This window comes from Panicum virgatum, chromosome 1K (assembly GCF_016808335.1).
Source record: "Panicum virgatum strain AP13 chromosome 1K, P.virgatum_v5, whole genome shotgun sequence".
NCBI classification, from domain to species: Eukaryota; Viridiplantae; Streptophyta; class Magnoliopsida; order Poales; family Poaceae; genus Panicum; species Panicum virgatum.
In genome coordinates, this window is record NC_053136.1 from 12,216,000 (window position 1) to 12,235,509 (window position 19,510).

General features: G+C 44.1%; 3 protein-coding genes and 1 non-coding gene across 5 annotated transcripts; 1 reads left to right on the plus strand and 3 right to left on the minus strand.

The window, feature by feature from the left end:
• Positions 1-548: 548 nt before the first annotated feature.
• LOC120695260 (aspartate aminotransferase, mitochondrial-like) lies at positions 549-5,804 on the plus strand. The gene is made up of 10 exons (XM_039978553.1): positions 549-996; positions 1,095-1,180; positions 2,387-2,593; positions 2,826-2,931; positions 3,269-3,373; positions 3,463-3,635; positions 4,033-4,192; positions 4,324-4,419; positions 5,230-5,324; positions 5,418-5,804. The coding sequence occupies exons 1-10, from the start codon at positions 805-807 to the stop codon at positions 5,488-5,490; spliced, it is 1,293 nt and encodes a 430-aa protein (XP_039834487.1). The 5' UTR covers positions 549-804; the 3' UTR covers positions 5,491-5,804.
• Positions 5,805-6,016: 212 nt separating this feature from the next.
• LOC120658290 lies at positions 6,017-6,213 on the minus strand. The gene has a single exon (XR_005668574.1). It is a non-coding gene; the product is annotated as a U2 spliceosomal RNA (small nuclear RNA).
• A 671-nt stretch (positions 6,214-6,884) lies between these two features.
• LOC120695268 (probable LRR receptor-like serine/threonine-protein kinase At5g45780) lies at positions 6,885-11,833 on the minus strand. Of its 2 annotated transcripts, none has more exons than XM_039978564.1 (11): positions 11,610-11,833; positions 11,378-11,510; positions 11,173-11,244; positions 9,713-9,856; positions 9,565-9,636; positions 9,408-9,467; positions 8,864-8,937; positions 8,635-8,778; positions 8,221-8,556; positions 7,649-8,040; positions 6,885-7,560 (listed from the first exon to the last, which is right to left on the minus strand). In XM_039978564.1, exons 1-11 carry the CDS (start codon positions 11,728-11,730, stop codon positions 7,243-7,245), a joined length of 1,866 nt encoding a protein of 621 aa, XP_039834498.1. In that variant the 5' UTR covers positions 11,731-11,833; the 3' UTR covers positions 6,885-7,242. The 2 variants fall into 2 exon arrangements, with proteins under 2 accessions (XP_039834498.1, XP_039834494.1); XM_039978560.1 differs by having other exon boundaries at positions 8,635-8,784; positions 11,610-11,817.
• Positions 11,834-13,981: 2,148 nt separating this feature from the next.
• On the minus strand, positions 13,982-18,585 carry LOC120695281 (shaggy-related protein kinase eta-like). The gene is made up of 12 exons (XM_039978570.1): positions 18,289-18,585; positions 17,465-17,554; positions 17,316-17,375; positions 16,951-17,223; positions 16,772-16,846; positions 16,633-16,689; positions 16,081-16,221; positions 15,925-15,975; positions 15,742-15,837; positions 15,573-15,656; positions 14,809-14,910; positions 13,982-14,481 (listed from the first exon to the last, which is right to left on the minus strand). The coding sequence occupies exons 1-12, from the start codon at positions 18,400-18,402 to the stop codon at positions 14,407-14,409; spliced, it is 1,218 nt and encodes a 405-aa protein (XP_039834504.1). The 5' UTR covers positions 18,403-18,585; the 3' UTR covers positions 13,982-14,406.
• Between the last annotated feature and the right edge of the window lie 925 nt (positions 18,586-19,510).

The window sequence follows — 19,510 nt, forward strand, 5'->3', positions numbered from 1 at the left end:
GTGGCTTCCAATCGTATCGGGTACCCTGGGTGCTAGGCGATTAGCCAACAGTTTGGAGAGCAACTTCGCAAAGCTATGAATCAAAGCAATTGGTCTGTAATCTTTTGCCTCCGCTTCAGCCGTCTTTGGCAGCAGTACCAGGAGAACACTGTTAAGACAGCTGAAAGCCTGAAACTGCTCTTTGCCCAAGAGAAGAAAGAGTTGATCGCCCACATCACATCACCTCCAAGTAGCTGTCAAAGCTGATGTAGTATCAATCATAAGTTACAAAACCCGACCTGATGATGATTTCTGAATCTCGCGAGAGAGGTCATGCAATCATTTTCCCTTTGTTGCTTGTTCAGTTATCTCGGAACATTGCTAGTTTCAGCATTTCAGTGAGGCATTGCTAGCACTGCAAACTGCAAAGGAGTTCCGAGTTCCAGTTCCAACACTGAAACAGCAGATCCTCAGCTGATGTTGCAGTGGAGCCGAGCCTGCTCAGCAGCCACCTTTCTGTTAGAACAAAGGGATAAGAGAGGATCAGCCGCCATTGGGCCAAATGGCTCTCCCGATTCGAGGTGGCTCCGTTCCGCTTGGCCTCACCTGGTCTGTTTGTTTGAGGCATGTGGCGAGAGCGGCGGCGGAGCCGAGTGACCGCCGCAGCAGCGAACCGTCGCAGCAATCCAAATCTAGTCGCCTTTATTTATTACCACCAGCTAGTTGAGTGCTAAGCAAAACCAGCGGCGCAAAGACCCCAGCTTTCCTCCCCCTCCCCCCTCCGCGGCGCCGCCCAGCTCCTCCACCACCTCCGTCCGGCCCCGCATGGCGGCGCTGTCCCGCGCGGCCTCCTGCCTGACCCGGCGGCCGCAGGCGCAGCCGTCGAGGCTGCAGGCGGCGAGGGCGATGGCGTCGTCGCTGTTCGGCCACGTCGAGCCGGCGCCCAAGGACCCCATCCTCGGCGTCACCGAGGCCTTCCTCGCCGACCCCTCGCCCGACAAGGTCAACGTCGGCGTCGTAAGTCCTCTGATCCCCCGCCCTCGCCGCGGCAGGCGAATCTTGCTTTGCTTGTGCCCGTGGTTCCTGATGAGACGGGGCCGCGCTTTTCGCCGCAGGGCGCCTACCGGGACGACAACGGCAAGCCCCTCGTGCTCGATTGCGTGCGCGAGGCCGAGCGCCGGATTGCCGGCAACCTCAACATGTCAGTGAGATCTCCAACTCCTGCTCCTTGTACCAAAGTTTTTGGGGGCCCTGGTGCGAAATATAAAATGTGGCCCCCACCTCTAGAAATAAAAATAGAAGTGTATTTAGATTTCATTATACAGCTTCGTGTATTTTGCAATCCTAAGAACAATCATAGGAATTCACGGGTTTGAGAAAATTTCAAGTCCATCTTGCTTCTTTTGATTTTGAGGACTACACACTAATCTCTAACTCTAGAAGACATGGCAAAGTAATTCACAAATAGAACAAAGCTAAATTAAGAATAAAGATAAAGTTCATGGTTATTAGTGGACAATTTGCTTTGCTCGTGGTCAAATTTTGATGCAGATGCGATGATGCCAGGTTAATAGAACTGAAGTGTAAGCATCCACCAATCCTCTTGATGAACAGAAGTAGTCAAAGAGATACGAAGCCAACCCAATAACACACTTAGATACCGTGCCACCCTAATTGAGAAATAAAAAATTAGAATATTATATGGGGGCATGACCGCAATGGCAGGATTTAACAGCATCCTTTCCCTTTCAAAAAATAATAGCATGTGGCAGCTCCAAGACAGCAGGACCTGTACTCAGCAGATGGCAACTTGCAGTGGCGGTGATGCGACCCTTATGCTTATTGCCAATCGCATCATGCATCCTGCATCGAAACCTTGAAGGCGAGGCTTTGAATCGCGCTACATTGGTCTGTGAGATTTTGGCACATGTTGAAGTGGATTCGTGGAAAGTAACTGATGCTTAGGTGGGCTAATTGCTGATTATGAGACCCTTTAAATTTGGGGGCCCTTTGCGGTCACGCCAGTACGCCACTTTCGCTGTGCGATATACGGGCCTGCTCCTTGCCCCGGCCTCATGCTGCCAGCCGTTCTTCTTGCTTTCTTCCCCTTCTTTTTCCTTCAATATCACGAAAATGACAGTTTTGGAGTGATGCTGCATGTTTATTCCTGAACGGTCTCTACTGTCCAGCTCCTGGCTTAGCATTTCCCCATTTGTTCCATCTTACTTAGCAGGATGCCAATTTGGACTTGCTCTTAGGATTCTGTAGCACAACAGTTACTTCCATACTACAATTGTGAAATTGATATGTTCATCCAAGACATGGTGCTACCAATTTGTAGATGAACAGGACGATATGGGTTCTGATCGCCCTCCTGTTATTGATACAGTGCAATTTTTTGAAACAGGGAGTACCTCCCAATGGGAGGCAGTATAAAGACGATTGAAGAATCGCTGAAGCTGGCGTACGGAGAGGATTCCGAACTCATCAAAGACAAGAGGATCGCGGCAGTGCAGGCGCTTTCGGGCACTGGTGCCTGTCGGCTCTTTGCTGATTTCCAAAAGCGATTCTTGCCTGATTCACAAATCTACATACCTACACCAACGTGGTCCAAGTGAGTTGGCATCATGATGTGACACTGGTTGATATTTTGTTTACTTAAAATAATAGTGAAACAGAGCTATGGAGATTAGTGCATCCTGTTGCTATTTGTTTGAGAGAGAGTTGCTCTCACTGTAATTCTAGCTGCTTATGGTAGCCATCCAGGATTTTCACTGGATTACCTTTGGCCTGTCAGTATTATTTATAAAATACTATAGCTAACTTCAATCTGGGAATTTCTCCAGCCATCACAATATTTGGAGGGATGCTCAAGTGCCACAGAAATCATTCACATACTACCATCCAGAGTCAAGAGGGCTTGATTTTTCAGGGTTAATGAATGACATCAAGGTGATTAATTTCTTTAGCATTTTTACAAGTTCAATATTGTTTCTTTTGACTTCTTCCACTCTTGCTGCTTCCTGTATCAACCTTTTTAAACATTTTTGTTATAAGATCTCGTGGCTAAGCAGCTACCAACTTAGCTTCTCTTATTACTTTTGTCAGTCTTGCCTTGAGATCTGTTATGTGCATTTATAGTTCTTGGCACAATACAAATACCTAGTCACTTAAAACTTGGAAATTGGGACCCAGAGAGACTAACTATTTTTTGCTTTGTGGCTCTGGCCTGCTGACAGTTTGTCTGAAATTGCTTATGTTTATGTTTTCTCTGTCCTCCCATCTGCAGAATGCTCCAGATGGTTCGTTCTTTTTGCTCCATGCATGTGCTCATAATCCTACTGGAGTAGATCCTACAGAAGAACAATGGAGGGAAATATCCCATCTGTTCAAGGTAAGGGGGACACAAAATTATCAGGCAACAGTATTACCTGTAAGAACTACCAGCCACTACTGTCAAATTTCACTTTTCTTCCTCAACAGGTGAAGAAACATTTTCCATTCTTTGACATGGCATACCAAGGGTTTGCCAGTGGTGATCCAGAGAGAGATGCTAAGGCAATCCGAATTTTCCTTGAAGATGGACACCAAATTGGATGTGCTCAGTCATACGCAAAGAACATGGGACTTTATGGACAGAGAGTAGGATGCCTGAGGTATTTTTTACATATAGCATTATCACCTGCAGTGCTTCTTAGTATAACAACGTGCATACTTGTGTGAGATGAAGTATGGTCACTGGCAACTTTTGAGAAAAATAGCTGTTGGATTTCTCAAGATAAGCATTCAAAAGGAAGGGGAAAATACTTGACTTAGTGAAAAAACTGAAGTTTTTCAATTCGAGTGCTCATTATTCCATTGTATCTGTAGCTAATTGGACGAAATTAAAATACTAGGTGGTCCATTCTTTAAACCATTGATCCAATTGTGACTATAGTCTCATCACATTTATTTCTTTAGACAATGGTAGTACAGCTCAAGCATCTGTGTCGACTAGGTATGCACAACCAGTTCTTGTCACTATAATAATTTGTGTTTGTTAATGACATGCAGTATTTTGTGTGAGGATGAGATGCAAGCAGTTGCTGTCAAGAGCCAACTGCAACAGATTGCAAGACCAATGTACAGCAACCCACCTGTTCATGGTGCACTTGTTGTTTCTATAATCCTCAGTGATCCAGAATTGAAGAGTTTATGGTTAAAAGAGGTCAAGGTAAACTGTGAAACCTCAAACCTACATAACTACTTAAGTTCTTGAATGTCCAAATGCTTAAATCTATTTTATAAGTGTATAAAGAAAGAATTGCATTAACAAGCAATTTCAATCACCATTTATTGCCTCAGGGTATGGCTGATCGTATCATTGGAATGCGGACAGCGCTTAAGGAAAATCTTGAAAAGCTAGGTTCACCTTTGTCATGGGAGCACATTACTAATCAGGTAAAGATAACTCTGAATGTTGTTGTTGATATTATGTAGAGTGACTCAGTGACATGTGTATTCCACCAGTTTACAAGAGCGTCATCTATATTATTAAAGGTCGTTTGGGTTGTATCTTAATGTTGTTGAAGTATGTTCAGCGCAGGGTTTGGATTAGTAAATCATTTACAAATACAAGGCCCTGTTGAGCTGGCTCACATTGGTACTAAAAGTTGGGATTGGAGAATGACACAGAATCCCTAACATTGTGGCTGACATTTTTTTCTGTTGCAAAGGCATCTAGTGTTGCTAGTTTTGGCTTCTCGTGTACCTGATTCTTTTGAACATACCAGTCTAAAATACACCTTTTCACCCATTGATTTTCTAGTGACTTGCTAGCAGGTATTACAGGTGTGTGTTTTCAGAAGGAATCCATCAGTATTGTTCTCATGCAACAAAAATAGTTCATGCATATTAGTGCTTAAAATTTTCTAAAATGTTGAGTGCAGAGTGCATGCATTATAGGCAACAAAGTAGAATGGAAGGGCTATATCCAAATTTTTGAAGTTTGAAACAAAGAGCCAACAATATCAGCCAATTGTGCTTTAAGTATACAGAATTACAGAGTTACCAACCCAGACCAATCTCTTGTTGTCTTATCACATTTATTTCTTTAGACAAGGGTAGTACTTAGATATCCTTAATGTTCTTTTTTCTACCACTACATTTCATTCAAATGTTGTTTCTTTTGAGGTCAGACTCCACATGCTACATTATTATTTGTTATCTGTTGAATTTGTATGTGAATAAATGGTATGTGTCTTTGTACAGATTGGAATGTTCTGCTACAGCGGGATGACACCGGAACAAGTTGACCGGTTGACAAATGAATTCCATATTTACATGACCCGCAACGGGAGGATAAGGTATAACACTTCTCCATTTCTTACATCATATTGATGCCATACCTTCTGTAGAGTGGAGAAAACAAAAGAATCTTACGTAATTTCCCTTTTCAGCATGGCTGGTGTAACGACAGGAAACGTTGAATACTTGGCAAATGCTATTCACGAGGTTACCAAATCGAAATGAGGTTGGCCCTCTGTCAGCGATGAAATGAGGCTTTCAAGTGGCTTTTTTTGGTGCCTGACATATCAACATTATCATTCTCGAGAAATAAGTTAAGCCTATTTGGGCTGTCCAAGGGCGAATTTCACATGGACGAGAACTATAGATGTGAAACTTCAGTCTTGAGACCTACATTAATCCTGTTTCTTTTCTTTTTTCTTTCTTTTTTCCCCAAGCTTATCATGGCAATTTTTACACTTAGCCGCAAATCGTTGTGGCATGATCTACAGTTCTGAAGAAAATAAATATAGCGAAATTGAGAACTTATGTGTTTCATACTTACAGCAGCATGCCCGGCGCTTCAGTTGCGGATTAGTGAAATGCATATTCTGTAAACAGCCTTTGCTAATGAGAGTTTTGACGCAAAGCTGTTGCTAATGACGACGTTGAAGCACTAATCAATTTTGTTTCTACTTCTCAGTGAGAATTTTGACCAAAGCTGTTGCTAATGATAAAAACTATTCAGAAGAAACATTTAAATTAGCTTTGGTTGGGGTGCGCCAGGCCCGGCCAGCAGTGCAACGGCTGGGCGACGCTCAAGGGCTCCAGCAGCAAGCCACTGTGATGAGCCCTTCCCCACAAAAAATAAATTTAATATCAAAATAGGCACATAGCCCACATATCAGATATTAAACTGATAAGAACAGATACTACACTTGATCTTAGCCAAAAGGCCGAGAAAGGTATGAGTTGCAGCCGGGCACCCCTGGCTCATCTTATACCGCGCGTAGCGCTCCGTCGCCGCTCAGCTCGCGAGGTGCTACTAAATGGCTGCTGCGCGCCGTGGTCTAGCAGCCCCACCCCCCCCCCCCCCCCCCCCCCCCCCCGCGCTTTGCTTGTTTGGGCCTAATGCTGGTCTCCTTGCTCCGCCGGCGGCCCAGGTTGGGAGTCTCGTGGGCCGTAATGTTCCAATATTCTATCCCTCTCCAACCTCCTACGTCGTCATGCCCTCCTCCCGTTTGCTCTTGAGAAATCGCATTTTGTTGCCAATCGAGCTGTTGTTATTGCCGATAAAAAAAAAGAGCTGTTGTTATTGAACTCAAGTTCAAAAACAAACGAAAAAAATAAAATAAACAGAGAAAGACCTGTGTTTGGCCTGAGAAAAAAATAAAATAAACAAATATTATTGTGGATTTGTTGTCGATGATTCTGATCGAAACACGAGGAATTACAGCCTGATATCAAGTAGCTACGATTCTTTTTCCTTTTTCTATTTGACTTTGATAGATGTAATGTGATGTTAGAACAGCACAGGTGTTTTATCAGATGGAGTGTCCTCGGTAGCATCCTTAATTTCCTTACAGCATAACCTGCTTGACACATTCTCAAACAACAGGAAATACACCCGGAACTCGGACGATGCTAGGACTGTTTTACAGACAGCATATATTTGTCACGGTAAAAAGTGTTGGAGAAATAAGCTCTCCGTCAATATTTCGAACAAGTCATGGTAAAAATCTGACTACCAGCGTAAGGATGACAGAAGCAAAGCAAAGCTAGGGGTAAACATAGAGATTTGAACTGGACGGATCATGAGACAAAATGACCATGATAATCTCCCTAGTTCCAAGTTCAAAATGGTCTCTAAGGTGCAGCAACCCCCAGCAAACTCTTCACAACTAGAAAGACATCGAGGATATACATGTTTTGTACAATTTCATCGTTTTTCTCTTCCATTCCCCCCCCCCCCCCCCACAAGACCTAGAGCAATAACTGTCATCTGGGACCAGACAGCTCGATTGGCTCTATTATGAAGGACGACGAATCATGAGGATCCTCATGTCGGACAGAGAAACTGTAAGGGCCTCCATAAGGAAGAGGTTCTCTATTCAACTCGACACTGCTCTCTGCCAGTGTGACGTTCGCTTCAAGGGCGTGCAGAACTTCTGACATCTTAGGCCGAAGGATAGGGTTGGTCTGCGTACATTGGATAATCACGTCAACGGAACACTCCAGCTCCGCAACATCAAATGAATCCTTGAGATCCCTGTCAACCAGCTTATCCAGTTTCTTTTCCTCCTTCAGCTCTCTAACCTGGAGAAGAGGAACATGGGTGTTAAATGTCTCCCAAGTGGGAGTTAAATGCAGTAAATAGTACACAAATATGTGCATAGGAGTTTACCCAATCTAGAATCATGCCCTTCTGAGACTGACCATGTCCATTGCTCAAGGTTTTAGGACCAGTAATCAATTCCAACAGGAGAATACCAAACCCATAAACATCAGTCTTTTCTGAGGACTGTCCAGTTGAAAGATACTCAGGAGCAATATGCCCAATAGTGCCCCGAACTGCAGTAGTAACATGTGATTCTTGTCGGTCAAGAAGTTTTGCCAATCCAAAATCCCCAACAATTGCTTCAAAACTTTCATCAAGCAATATGTTTGCAGCTTTGACATCTCTGTGAATGACCTTAGGATTGCATTGTTCATGAAGGTAGAGTAATCCCCTGGCAGCCCCAAGAGCAATGCGCATGCGTTTACTCCAATCAAGAGATGGTTTTCCATTACGATAATCTGAAAATTGTAAGCCCGTATTAGAGCGAGAAAAGGCTTTACAAGCAAAGGATAACAAGAACCAACCAAAACACAGACTAAAAGAAAATATTTACAAGCAATGAGAAAGACTAGCACAGAATGACAATTCTAGACAATATAACAAACATTGAGATGTTGCAGATAGACAGTTCAAGTTACCTCTCAATCGGTCAGCAACACTGCCATTTGGCATATATGGATATACAAGTAACCGCTCTTTCGAGGTCATGCAAAACCCATACAAGCGCAAGAGATTCCTGTGCACAGCAAGACCAATCAACTCAACTTCTGTTTGAAATTGAACTTCACCAGTAACGTCAGGATCTTTTAATCTTTTCACTGCCACTAAAGGTCCATTTCTCAGACAGCCTTTATAAACAATACCAAAGCCTCCTTGGCCTAATACATTCTTCGAATTAAAATTGTCCGTTGCACTTTGCAGATCATGAAATGAGAAATGCTTCAGATGACCCAATTCAAACTCGAGATCTTGATCTACAGATAAACAAAAGAAAGAATTCATCAAATCATGTACTTATTCACCAGTAAGAGAGCATGTAGTTAGATAAGTACCAGCAGAAGCAAAAGGCAAGCGCCATCTGCAGTAACTTAGCCAATAAACGAACAACAAAACTAATACTGTGGAACAGGTGACGCTTAGAGAAATTGCCAGTGCTAATTGATGATGGTTCTTGGCCTTTTGCACCTGTCTAGACGCTGTCCCTGCCATTAATATTTACAGTTAGGTTCCAGTTTCTAAGAATAGACATGTTAAAAATAGGGCATCTGGTAACGTAACTACCATTAGTCATTGCTGTCAAATCCGAACAGCCATGTATAATTGATGAATTGCAAAGGAACCGATTTCCCGCAAGACTGAGAAGCAAAGGAAAGATTGATTTAAAGTGACTTATAATCAGAAAAGAAAAGGGTGTGCTCAGTTTGAGCAAACCCAGTTGAACTGTAACAAGTGATAGTGTCAGAAAGGTAGTCAGGAAGTAATCATTCATTGCAGCTGATCAAATATTCTGGATAATCGAATGGAGCAAAATACAACTGTATTCATTTAAAAAATGTACATCTTACAGTTTTGTAAATCTTCTTCTGACATATAAGGCAGATGTGCAAATTTAATGACCTTTTCTCTCTTCTGCCCTCATTTGTCCTCCCTCTCTTCAATATTTTTTTACTAATCAACTACACTAACTATCCCATTTCTTATTATTGAGAGATTCAAATCATGGATGCCATGGCCTCTACTCCTAGGTGCTTGATCGAATACACTTAAAAAGACATTTTGAGTAAGAGAAACAGAAGCTTATTGTTCACATACTCCTGACACTGACCTGTAGTCGTGTGCATAGATTTTTGGAACTGGGCCACTCAAATTGTTGAATGATAAGTCACTGAAACATATTTCCTTGTCAGTTTAAAGCTAATAGTTACACAGAGGTCATTTACTTATGTGGATAGAGAAAACAAACAAGTAGGAAAGAAACGTACAGGAATGTGAGACCTGGAAGCTTAGCAACATCTACAGGGATCTGCCCAGACAAGTTATTCCTATCAAGGCGCCTGACAAATTGACAATACAACAGTCAATACAAAATACATGTTGCAAACTTAAAGGAGTATTTTGATATCAACTCACAGATAATTTAGTCGAGTCAACTGCCCCAATGAACTCGGGATATCACCAACAAACTCATTGCTAGAAAGGTCAAGAGCGTTCAGATTGGTCAGCTTCCCTATTTCTGGAGGAATATCACCTGATATTTTGTTATTTTGTAGTGACCTGAAATAAATCGGCAAAGAAGCTAAGCTATTAAGCACAGATACTATCTCATTTTCACAAGGATCGATGGTAAATTGATAATCAGTGAAAACCCGCAGCAAGTAAGATACAGGTCCATAATTGAGATGAACAAGTACTGTTTGGAGATCATCAAATAGCCAAATGCCCTAGAATTTTACGATGGGTGAACAATCTAGCATAATTTTAAAATTGGATGGACATCCCACCAACCCAATCAGACAGTTCTGCCCTTCCTGTCTCATTCCAGGTTAATCACCAGTTTAAGCAAATAGTACTGCCAGTAATTCCATAGTAAGAGAACTTGTGAGGTGAATATTCTACATCCAACAGACCAATGATAGGCCCGTGTAGCACAACTATATACTATAAACCCAGGATGCATGGTTGAATGGTCTTATAAGAAAGGAATACTATAATTGAAATTTGTCACATAAGGGGGGAAATCTAGCTTTATATACCTAATTCCATCAAATGCAGAACCACTGAATCATACCTTAACATGTTTCTAATTTAAACTAAAAAGAAAAATAAGCAACAAGTCATCTTCTATTGTGATACATTCAAGCCAATAATTGTAACATGTAAAAAGTATCGACCTATGTATTATGTGACTTCTCGTGCAATTGCACAATTCAATCGGTCTGGATTCGCAAAAGTAGCACACATATAGGCAATCTTCTATAGAGTTAGGAGCCATAACACGTATAGCAGCAATGGTAGAATGCTGGGTCTATTTGCTTTTCATATGATTCCAAAAAGATCTAGGCACAACAAAACCTAACTTATTTCCAATAATAAGGAAAAACAAAAGGTGCCATTAGGAAAGGTTGTGGTTGTGACGTCCATCGTCTCTTGTATAGTGAAATATTATATCATCATGTTATACTAAGTTGTGGTTGTACTGTGTACTGACCTCAGAGAGTTGAGAGTTCAGGCTTATAAGCGGCGTATATATATCCTATACATGATATTCATTATAACTTAATAATAAGCCAAGAGGTTATTGTAATATTCCTGTTATCGTCAATTAACAGCTCTGAAACTGACATGATAGTGACACATCAGTTGCTGTTGGACAAACGAACAAATAAGCTGGAGAAAGTTGACACTCTTGTTGCTACTCACTGTCGTTTTCCTATTTCCAATCACACCCATGAACCATGCAATTCCGGACCAAACCCAGGCCGAAAACACGCCAATTTTACAGTGCCACGAGACAGGCCGTGTGCAAGAGTAGCTGATAACGAATTGATTAAAACAAGCAGCAGCCATGACGGGAGAGGCGAAACCCTTACATTGTCTGCAGGTGGCTGAGGTTCCCGATGCTCGGCGACAGCGTCCCGGACAAGCCGTTGTTTGCCATCTGGCTGCAGCCCCCGCGCGCGAGGCGAAACAGAACGCCGTATCATTGATCCGCAACAGGAGGGAAGGGCGGGATGAAATGAGACGGAGATGTGGGGGAGGGGGTGTTCGCGGAGGGAGCAGGAGCAGCTCACTCACAGCGAGACGACGAACTTGTCGGGGGAGCAGGCGACCATGGACCAGGTGCAGGGGTCGACGGAGTTGATGTCCCACAGCGCCATGACCCCCTTCTCGTCCCGCAGCCGGCTCTTCACCGCCATCAGCGCCGCCACTGCACCCACAAAGCGAAACGGCTCGGCATCAGCAACCCCGTCCCGTGCCCTCGAAGGCCGAAGCAGGCGACCGAACCCTAAACCCTTCGAACCCCAACCTTCGTAGTTGAGCCCCTTGGGCGAGAGCGGCGGGTCCCCTGCCGCGGCCCGACCCGCAGCAGCAGCCAGCACCGCGACCGCCGCCAGGGCCGCGGCGAAGCGGGGGAGCCGCGCCGCCATGGCGCGAGAGCGGGGACGAGAGAGACTGCTGGGGAGCGCAAGCGGAGATGGCGGCGGCGAGGGCGTGGGTGGTGGCCATGGTATATTACCCACCCGCGGCGGCTTGTGGGCTTTGGGGGGCGTATCGAGTGCAGTGACGGAGTAGATTAGTGTGGGTTAATTAGGGTGGGGGGATTTGGGGCGTTGTTAATTAAGAGGGGCGATTAGTGGGGGGCGCTGTCCGAGAGCGAGAGGGGAGTGGAGACGGGTGGCTGGGGCGGGCGGGTGGGGAATTGTGCCCGGTGTTTGGGCGTCCCGTCCCGGGCCGGCCTCGATTCCCCTTCTCTTTTGTCGCCGCGGCTTTGTTTGCTTTGTTTTTCTTGGGGGTGCGACTGCGAGAGAGATCCTCGAGATGGATGGATGGATGGATGGGTGTGGGTGGGCGACCAGGGAATTGGCGCTTCCGGTCTGCCAATTGCGCCATCTGCCTGCTGCTGCTCCGCCTGTTTGTTTGTTTGCTCCTTCTTGTTTTTTCGCCCCCTCTCCTCACACAGTAGTTTGTTTTCTTCTTGGGAAAAGTCCAAATGATGTTTTTTTTCTTAATTCGACTAGAATTATACATTTTTACTAGCACATTATGGTCAGCACAAGTTCATGGCTTTGCCCTCTACACAGTCCATGGTCAGCACATGTCATTGCAATTAAATGATCCTCTTTGCGGTTGCGGAAATTCCCTACTTGTGTTTCGACTTATTCCAGTCTACTTATTAAAAATAGCGTTTTCTGTGAGATAAATTTTGAACTCTATAGTCACAATTATTTTGGAACGGATGGGGTGAGCATGTGCAGAGTGCAACCGTTATCGTGCATGGCAAAACGCTTGTCAGCAGTAGCACCACCTACTTTGCTACGTGGTTATAGCTTCCCATGCCTTGCCCCTTCAAGCTCACAAGTACCATCCGTCCAGCGACCAGCATCTTGGTGGGTTCCGGGGGATGATTTTTTCTCCCAAAAGATTAATGAAAAGGGGAGATTAAAAGTGCCAGTGCTAAGTCTGATCCTACCTCCAAATGACCTTTACTCCTACTCAAATGAGAATCCGTCATGGCTCCACCTTGGAAACCTGCAGCACTGTCGATTTTTCAATAGCAACATGTCAGTACCGGGATTATTGACCATAGAACACTGAAGCAGGGAGCACCGAATCAAATCCAAGTATCAACCAGTGTGAAATCAATGAACCTTCAAAGAGGGGAAAAAATGACATGCTTTTAGCAACTTGGTGGAGTACAGATCAACTCCAAAAGCCATTGAGACAGAAAACTGAGCAGGTGTAGGTGTCGGCGTCGCGATGAAGCGAATAAATGGCGGCCTGCTCAGAGCAGGGCTAATGGATCAGCCGGCTGCCGGCGTAAACAAGCACCACGTCATCCAGCTGGGCAGTAAAAAATTAGTGGTAGTGGTAGAGCCTACACCAATATTCAATGCTCACTTTGATCCAAAAGCGATGTGAAGTCAATACTCCCTCTGTCCCAAAAAAAACTGTAATTCTTTGACTCTTAGAAACTGCGTTTGACCGCTCGTCTTATTCAAATTTTTTATGTATATTATAAGACAAATAAAATATTATTAAAATATCATTAGTGATGTAATAAGTCATAATAAAAGTGATAATATTTGTAAAAGAAAGTTGAATAAGACGAGCGGTCAAACGCATACGGTCTTTTTGGGACGGAAGGAGTAGAAATCACAGAAACAGTGATGGTGACCCCACATAACCACAACACGATGCTATACGCCCGCTGTGAGCCGGTGATTTGTGAATCGCCCATATCATTCTCTCTCTTCGATTCTCTTTCTGCCAACGAGGATTTTTTCTGACGTGTGACCTTCCAGCCTGCCTAGTTGGCATTACTGTACTTTCTCTCAACCATGCTAACGAACAGAATCAATCGCCAGTGGACCACGGCGCGTAGCCGACAGAACCCATTCGCCCTCACCTGTGCCTTTTATTCCCCATTATAGCTTTGTTTGGCTCTCCTGCCTTGCATTAGACACATGCCTATTTCATGCTACTTTCAGGGCAAGTCGTCGAGGGTCATAACATAAACAGTTTAGAAATACTCCTGTTGACAGTAGATTCCGATAAATGCCACTTGCATGATGGCAGCGGAAATAATTACAAACAATTCCGATCCACGTTCAACAAGGGTTGACAATGAAAAAAGGTTACTTGATTCTAACAAAACAGGTTATATGTGAGTAGATTAGCTGAGTCCAAGGATAAACGACTTGATAATTACCATAACACAAGATAATTTCCCATCAATAACATTTACAGAATTACATTGACTGACCCAGGGATACGGGACACTTACAGGCGCACTACAACATTTAGCATTGCAGAATGTAATACGATAGTAGAGATTCCTTCAATAGCTTAACAATACCACCCCCTTCCCTCCCGCTACTTCGGCTAAATTGGATGGAGCATTAAAACAAGTGACGAGGGCTGGCTGGGCGAAACACACCTCTCCTCATGCAACACATTGGCACCAGCTCACGTTTGGCTTTCCAATAATGGTCAGATTCTACATCTTAAATGTGAGGACATGCAGGTTGCCCTTCGGCACAAAGAAGCATCGGAAGCGCAAGGTAAAACACCATACAGCTTCCCTATGGTCCAGTTGCAGGGATTTAAGTGAGCCCAAGATGCCGCCTAGCATGGTCTGGGATCAACCTGTTGATAAGCTCAGGAGAAGCATTTGCTAGCTGCAAATTAACAGACAAATATGTCAGTATCTTTCAAATGTAGAAAAGTATTTACTTTTTAGACATTTCCTTATGTGCCATCGGTGTGTCAATGATACATGGGCCCTACCTGTTTTACTGAAAGTGGCAAATAAGGTACTGTACAAATTTGTAATGGCATGAAAATAATTATTCATTTATTTTTCAGCTGAGCAATGTGTTGACTGCATGCTGAAATTACCATTTCAGTCAAACACAGCTACACTTGCCCACATGGTTTGCCTAGTTTCTCAAATAAAAAGCACATGGCAAGCATTAATAAGGTGTATCAGTCTTGAAACTACTTACTTCCTGTTTAAAGTTAAAGAGTGGAGGGAATGGCCGACCATTTGGCAACCTTGCATGTGGTTCTCGCAACTCATCGAAGAATGGATGTGTGCATGCTTCAAGCTGCCAGCATTACAAGAATTAGCAAAAAAAAATCAACAGAGTAGTAGCAGGAGTTAGGCATCTTGTCCAATTAAAAAAGATGCTCGTCATACAGACATCTTTTCAAGTTTAATAATTATCATTTCCTAATCAAAGGGGAGACGTTCACAACATAGGAAATTAGGAATTAAATAAAGAATAGACATCCAGCCGAGAGTAGTACGAGCAGTGCTGAGTACGAGCAACAAACTCCAGAGACTCTTAGCCTCTTGAGTCCTGGCAAGGTAATCTAGTGAAATCTGTATACATCAATAAATCAACCAAAGACCTCCTTGGTTCCTTTTTAACACGTGGCCGTCAATTTGAAGAGATGAAAAGCTCATTGAGAAGTCATTCATTTTGGATGGCATAAAGTGAAACATTTTCTTCCCATACCATGTTGGCTTGTACCACTCATGAGATAGTATGGGGAAAAACACTATAAAGGTGACATCATAACCAATCATTAATAGTAGCTTTTATACACATGAAACATTTAACAGCTAAATAGAAAGTGATGGGACGAACATGACCGACCAACCAAGAAGAAACAAGCATTGTCATTACTAACACTTGCCAATAATTGATAGGTAGATGGCTTCTATAGTTGACTAGAATTAGTCAAGAAGGAGAAAAGAACTCACAGCAGTGCATCGTAGATTAGGTGAATACTGGAGCAGACGTGAAGCGAGATCTATAGCTTCTGGAGGCATCCGCTTGTGGAAAATCTGCAACAGGAAAGGCATTCAGTTCAAGTTATGCATCATTAGACCATTCAATGAAATAAGCTGATAAAATAAAATTTTCCCATACCTTGTGCCATGGATGAGCTTTGATCTGAGGGAATCTAAATTCAGTGTAGTTCGGGTTCATACATCGGATTTCCTCGCGTGTTGGAGTACCAAGAACCTGCCACCAAAGCAAATTCATTCAACACATGGGAATTAAAGAAAACACCACTGAGTACATTTCTTTAGAACTAATATAACAAAGTACCTTTATTATCTCAACAAGCTGATCCACAGCACTTTCACCAGGGACGAGAGGCTGATAAAATCATTATAACAGAAAGATGTTTAGTTCTAAGTTTGCTGCTCAGATAGATACATAACCATAGCCAGATCTGTGGGAAAAGCAGAGAACAGAACTAACTTGGCCAAGAAGCAGCTCAGCAAGAACACATCCAGCTGACCAGATATCAATTGATGTTGTGTACTCAGTCGCCCCAAATATGAGCTCTGGAGCACGGTAATAACGTGAGCATATATATGATATGTTCGCTTCACCTTTGACCTGACCAGATTGTGTAAAATGGGATTAGGATGAGTAAACAATATAATTCTACATATCACGAAACTTGAAAAGCCACGAAATGGCTTGCATTAAATCAGCAGAAAAAGACGAGGGCATTCAGGTGTGACACTGGATTCTTCTCTCATCCCTCGAAAGCAACTCAAGCAGTTGCTTAATTTGAGTCCCGACTCCAGATACATCCTCAAAGGGATTTTCTCTAAGAAGGCTAGCATCCTAAGTTTGAGAATTAATAGGAACATTTTATAACAAAAAGGAGCTACTTCACCAAAAAAGATGCATGCAATTATGCAAATCAAACTGCTGAGCTACACCTTCTCTAGAACAATAAAGAAAAACTCTGATCAAATTAGCTGTAGAAAAGCTACAAGACTGCATACTGCATTTACTTACCAACATTTTGGCACTCCCAAAATCACATATCTTCACTTGGTGAGTCAAAGGATCAACCTATAACCAATGAAGTGAATATAAGATTAATTAAGGATTAAGATACTGTGATAACAAATTCAAAAGTAGGGAAAGGGCATACCAAAAGATTCTGAGGTTTCACATCCCTGTGGCAAACGCCAGGTACAGTGTGAATATAGGCTAAACCCCGAAATATCTGCACAAAAAGACCAAGAAAAAAATGAAATCACATCCAAACTACTGTTGCTTTCTCAAATAAAGAGCAGTTGAAGTTCCAAAAGAATGTAAGTGATATTTTACCTGGTAGGTGTATAACTTGACATATATAAGCGGCATCCTCTGGTTCATATTGCTGTAATGCTTCAATACACGATACAGTGACTCAGGAACAAACTCCATCACCAAGTTAAGGAAAAGTTCATCCCTGCTTGTGGTAGAGAAGAAGCAATGCTTCAAGGAGACGACATTGCAGTGATCCATGGATCGCATGATTTGCAGCTCCCTATTCTTGTACCGCTTGTCCTGTAAAACCTTCTTAATGGCAACAGTCTCACCAGTCTCCAGACATTTAGCCTACATGTACATGCAACAGAAAAACAATCAGTGCAATCACAAAAAAAAAATCAGGAAGGAAAAAGTATGTGCAAAAGCAACCATCACTTTACCTGGAAGACGATTCCGAATGATCCAGTTCCCACAACTCTCTCGGCCATGTAGCTGATAGTCTACGAAGCACAGAAGCATACAACCAAAGTTAGGAAACAGATCACTGTATGCATAAGGTCCTGCTATTACTAGGTTGTCCAAAAGTTACCCTTTTAAGCTCTCCATTCTTGCCTCCAATCATTGTTGAGATTATGTGACCAGTGACTGGATCACCCCCTTCAATCATAGAACTGGCATGCTGTCACAAAACAAGCACTTATTAACAACCAAGTTTGTGGTATCCAGAGTTCAAAAAGCCTAAGTTTGCGTACATCACCAATGGTCACAAAGCAGACTAGCAGAGGGATCGCTCAATCACAGCCCACCGCACTATAGCTAACCTCATGCAAACTAGGCTTGCTAGAATCCCAACGGGACAAAGCATACATCAGAACTTCGCCACATGTCATCTCACCACACTTTTGCAATAAGAGTAAGATTAACGGCGGTACTCAGCTCAAAAAAAAAGAAAGAGAATCAACTAGTTCGATTCCTCCATTTTGAACACCCAAGTCATGATTAGGTATAGTAAGTTTACAGCAGTACAGGAAGAAAAACTTGCAAAGATGCCCCAAGCCGGCATGCCAAGCCAACCGGTCTGGCGGAAGAAGGCGTCGAGAAGCTTGCATAGCGCGCACGCAAAGACCAGACGGAAGGAAGGCAGTGCATGTCCTCCCTGGCAAGCAACGCGCCTCCACCTCCACCTCCCTAATCGCAAGAGGAGGAATCGCGCGCGAGCGATGGGGGGACGCGGCCACCCCCTACCCTCGCCGCGCGCGGCGCAGATCTACGCGCGGATCGAACGCGGGAACCACCAGATAGCAAGAGGGGAAAAAAAACAAACGCGGGCTCAGACAGAGAGATCCGACGGCCCCGGCGCAACCGCTCCTGGCCGCCGGAACCACCGGCCCGCGGCGGAGGAGAATCGCTCACCTTGGCGTCCGCGGGGGCGGTCGCTGCTGCGGCGGCGGCGGCGGGGCGCGGCTGGTCCACCTGCATCGGGTCCGCGGCGCCGGCGGCGTGGGCCCCACCCGGCGGCGCGGCCATGTGGAGGGTGGGGCTGCGGGCGGAGACGACGCGGAAATGGAACCTCCTCTCTCTCTCTCTCTCTCCTCTGTCCTCTCTCTCTCCTCGGTGAGGAGGTTGGGGAGGCGGCTAGGCTAGCGCCATGAGACCCGCCCCTCGCCTTTTTTCCCCCTTGTTTTTTATTCCCGTCCTCCGCCACCCACTACGCTGCTACGGGGAAGGAGGCGCCGGACGAGCACCGGCAGTTTCGCGAATTCCGCGCCAGCGTCGATGCCTCTGCGATATTTTGCATTTGCGTCCCCAAATGGATGTTCTTGCAATTCGAAGGAGTATGGGGTGGAAGAACGGGGTTTTGCAGTGGTGGGGGAGGGGGACATGGTCAATGTGTCAGTCCGGCTGGCACTTGGGATCTCCCTTGCAGAACGGCTTTTCCCTCGCATCGGCCAGTGGGCCCACCGGTCTGATGAAAATAAAAAACGGAAGGGCGTCACAGGTTTACCGTTCGCAGCCTCATCAATGGTGTCCAGGTGGGTGTGAAAGCTGACGTGGAGGAACCTCCTGAAGGGGGGTTGTATTTCAAGGGACTTGGATGTTGTTTAGGATTAATGATGATGGAGATTTCTAGTTTAGTGCCGCCGGGTTATGGAATTGTTGCTAAAGCGTGAGTTAAATTTCTCTTTTGTTGAGTGAGTGAAAGGATTTTGGATGTCGCCTAGAGAGAGTAAATAAGCGTTTTAACAAATTCTACAAATTACAATACCTAAATCAAACTGTCAGCACAGTGACAGGTCAGACAGGTCTAACACTTAGACGCTAAGCAGAATAGGCAATCGGTCAGACCGATTGGAGTGACCGGTCAGACCGGTCCTACGCAAAACTTGCACAAATATTAGAGTTTTCTTCCCTCCTCGAGCTCTAGCACTAATACAACTTGATGTAGTGTTTCTGCAGGTGATTATGAATGTATTGCAAGTCTCTGCACACACAGAAACAACACACCAAAATAGATCGATGTGAAATTATAAAATAAATGCCAGAACTAAAAGTAGTGAGGCAAACCACAAAAGAGACACAAAGATTTATTTCCCGAAGATCAGATTCACCACCGTGAATCGTACGTCTACGTTAA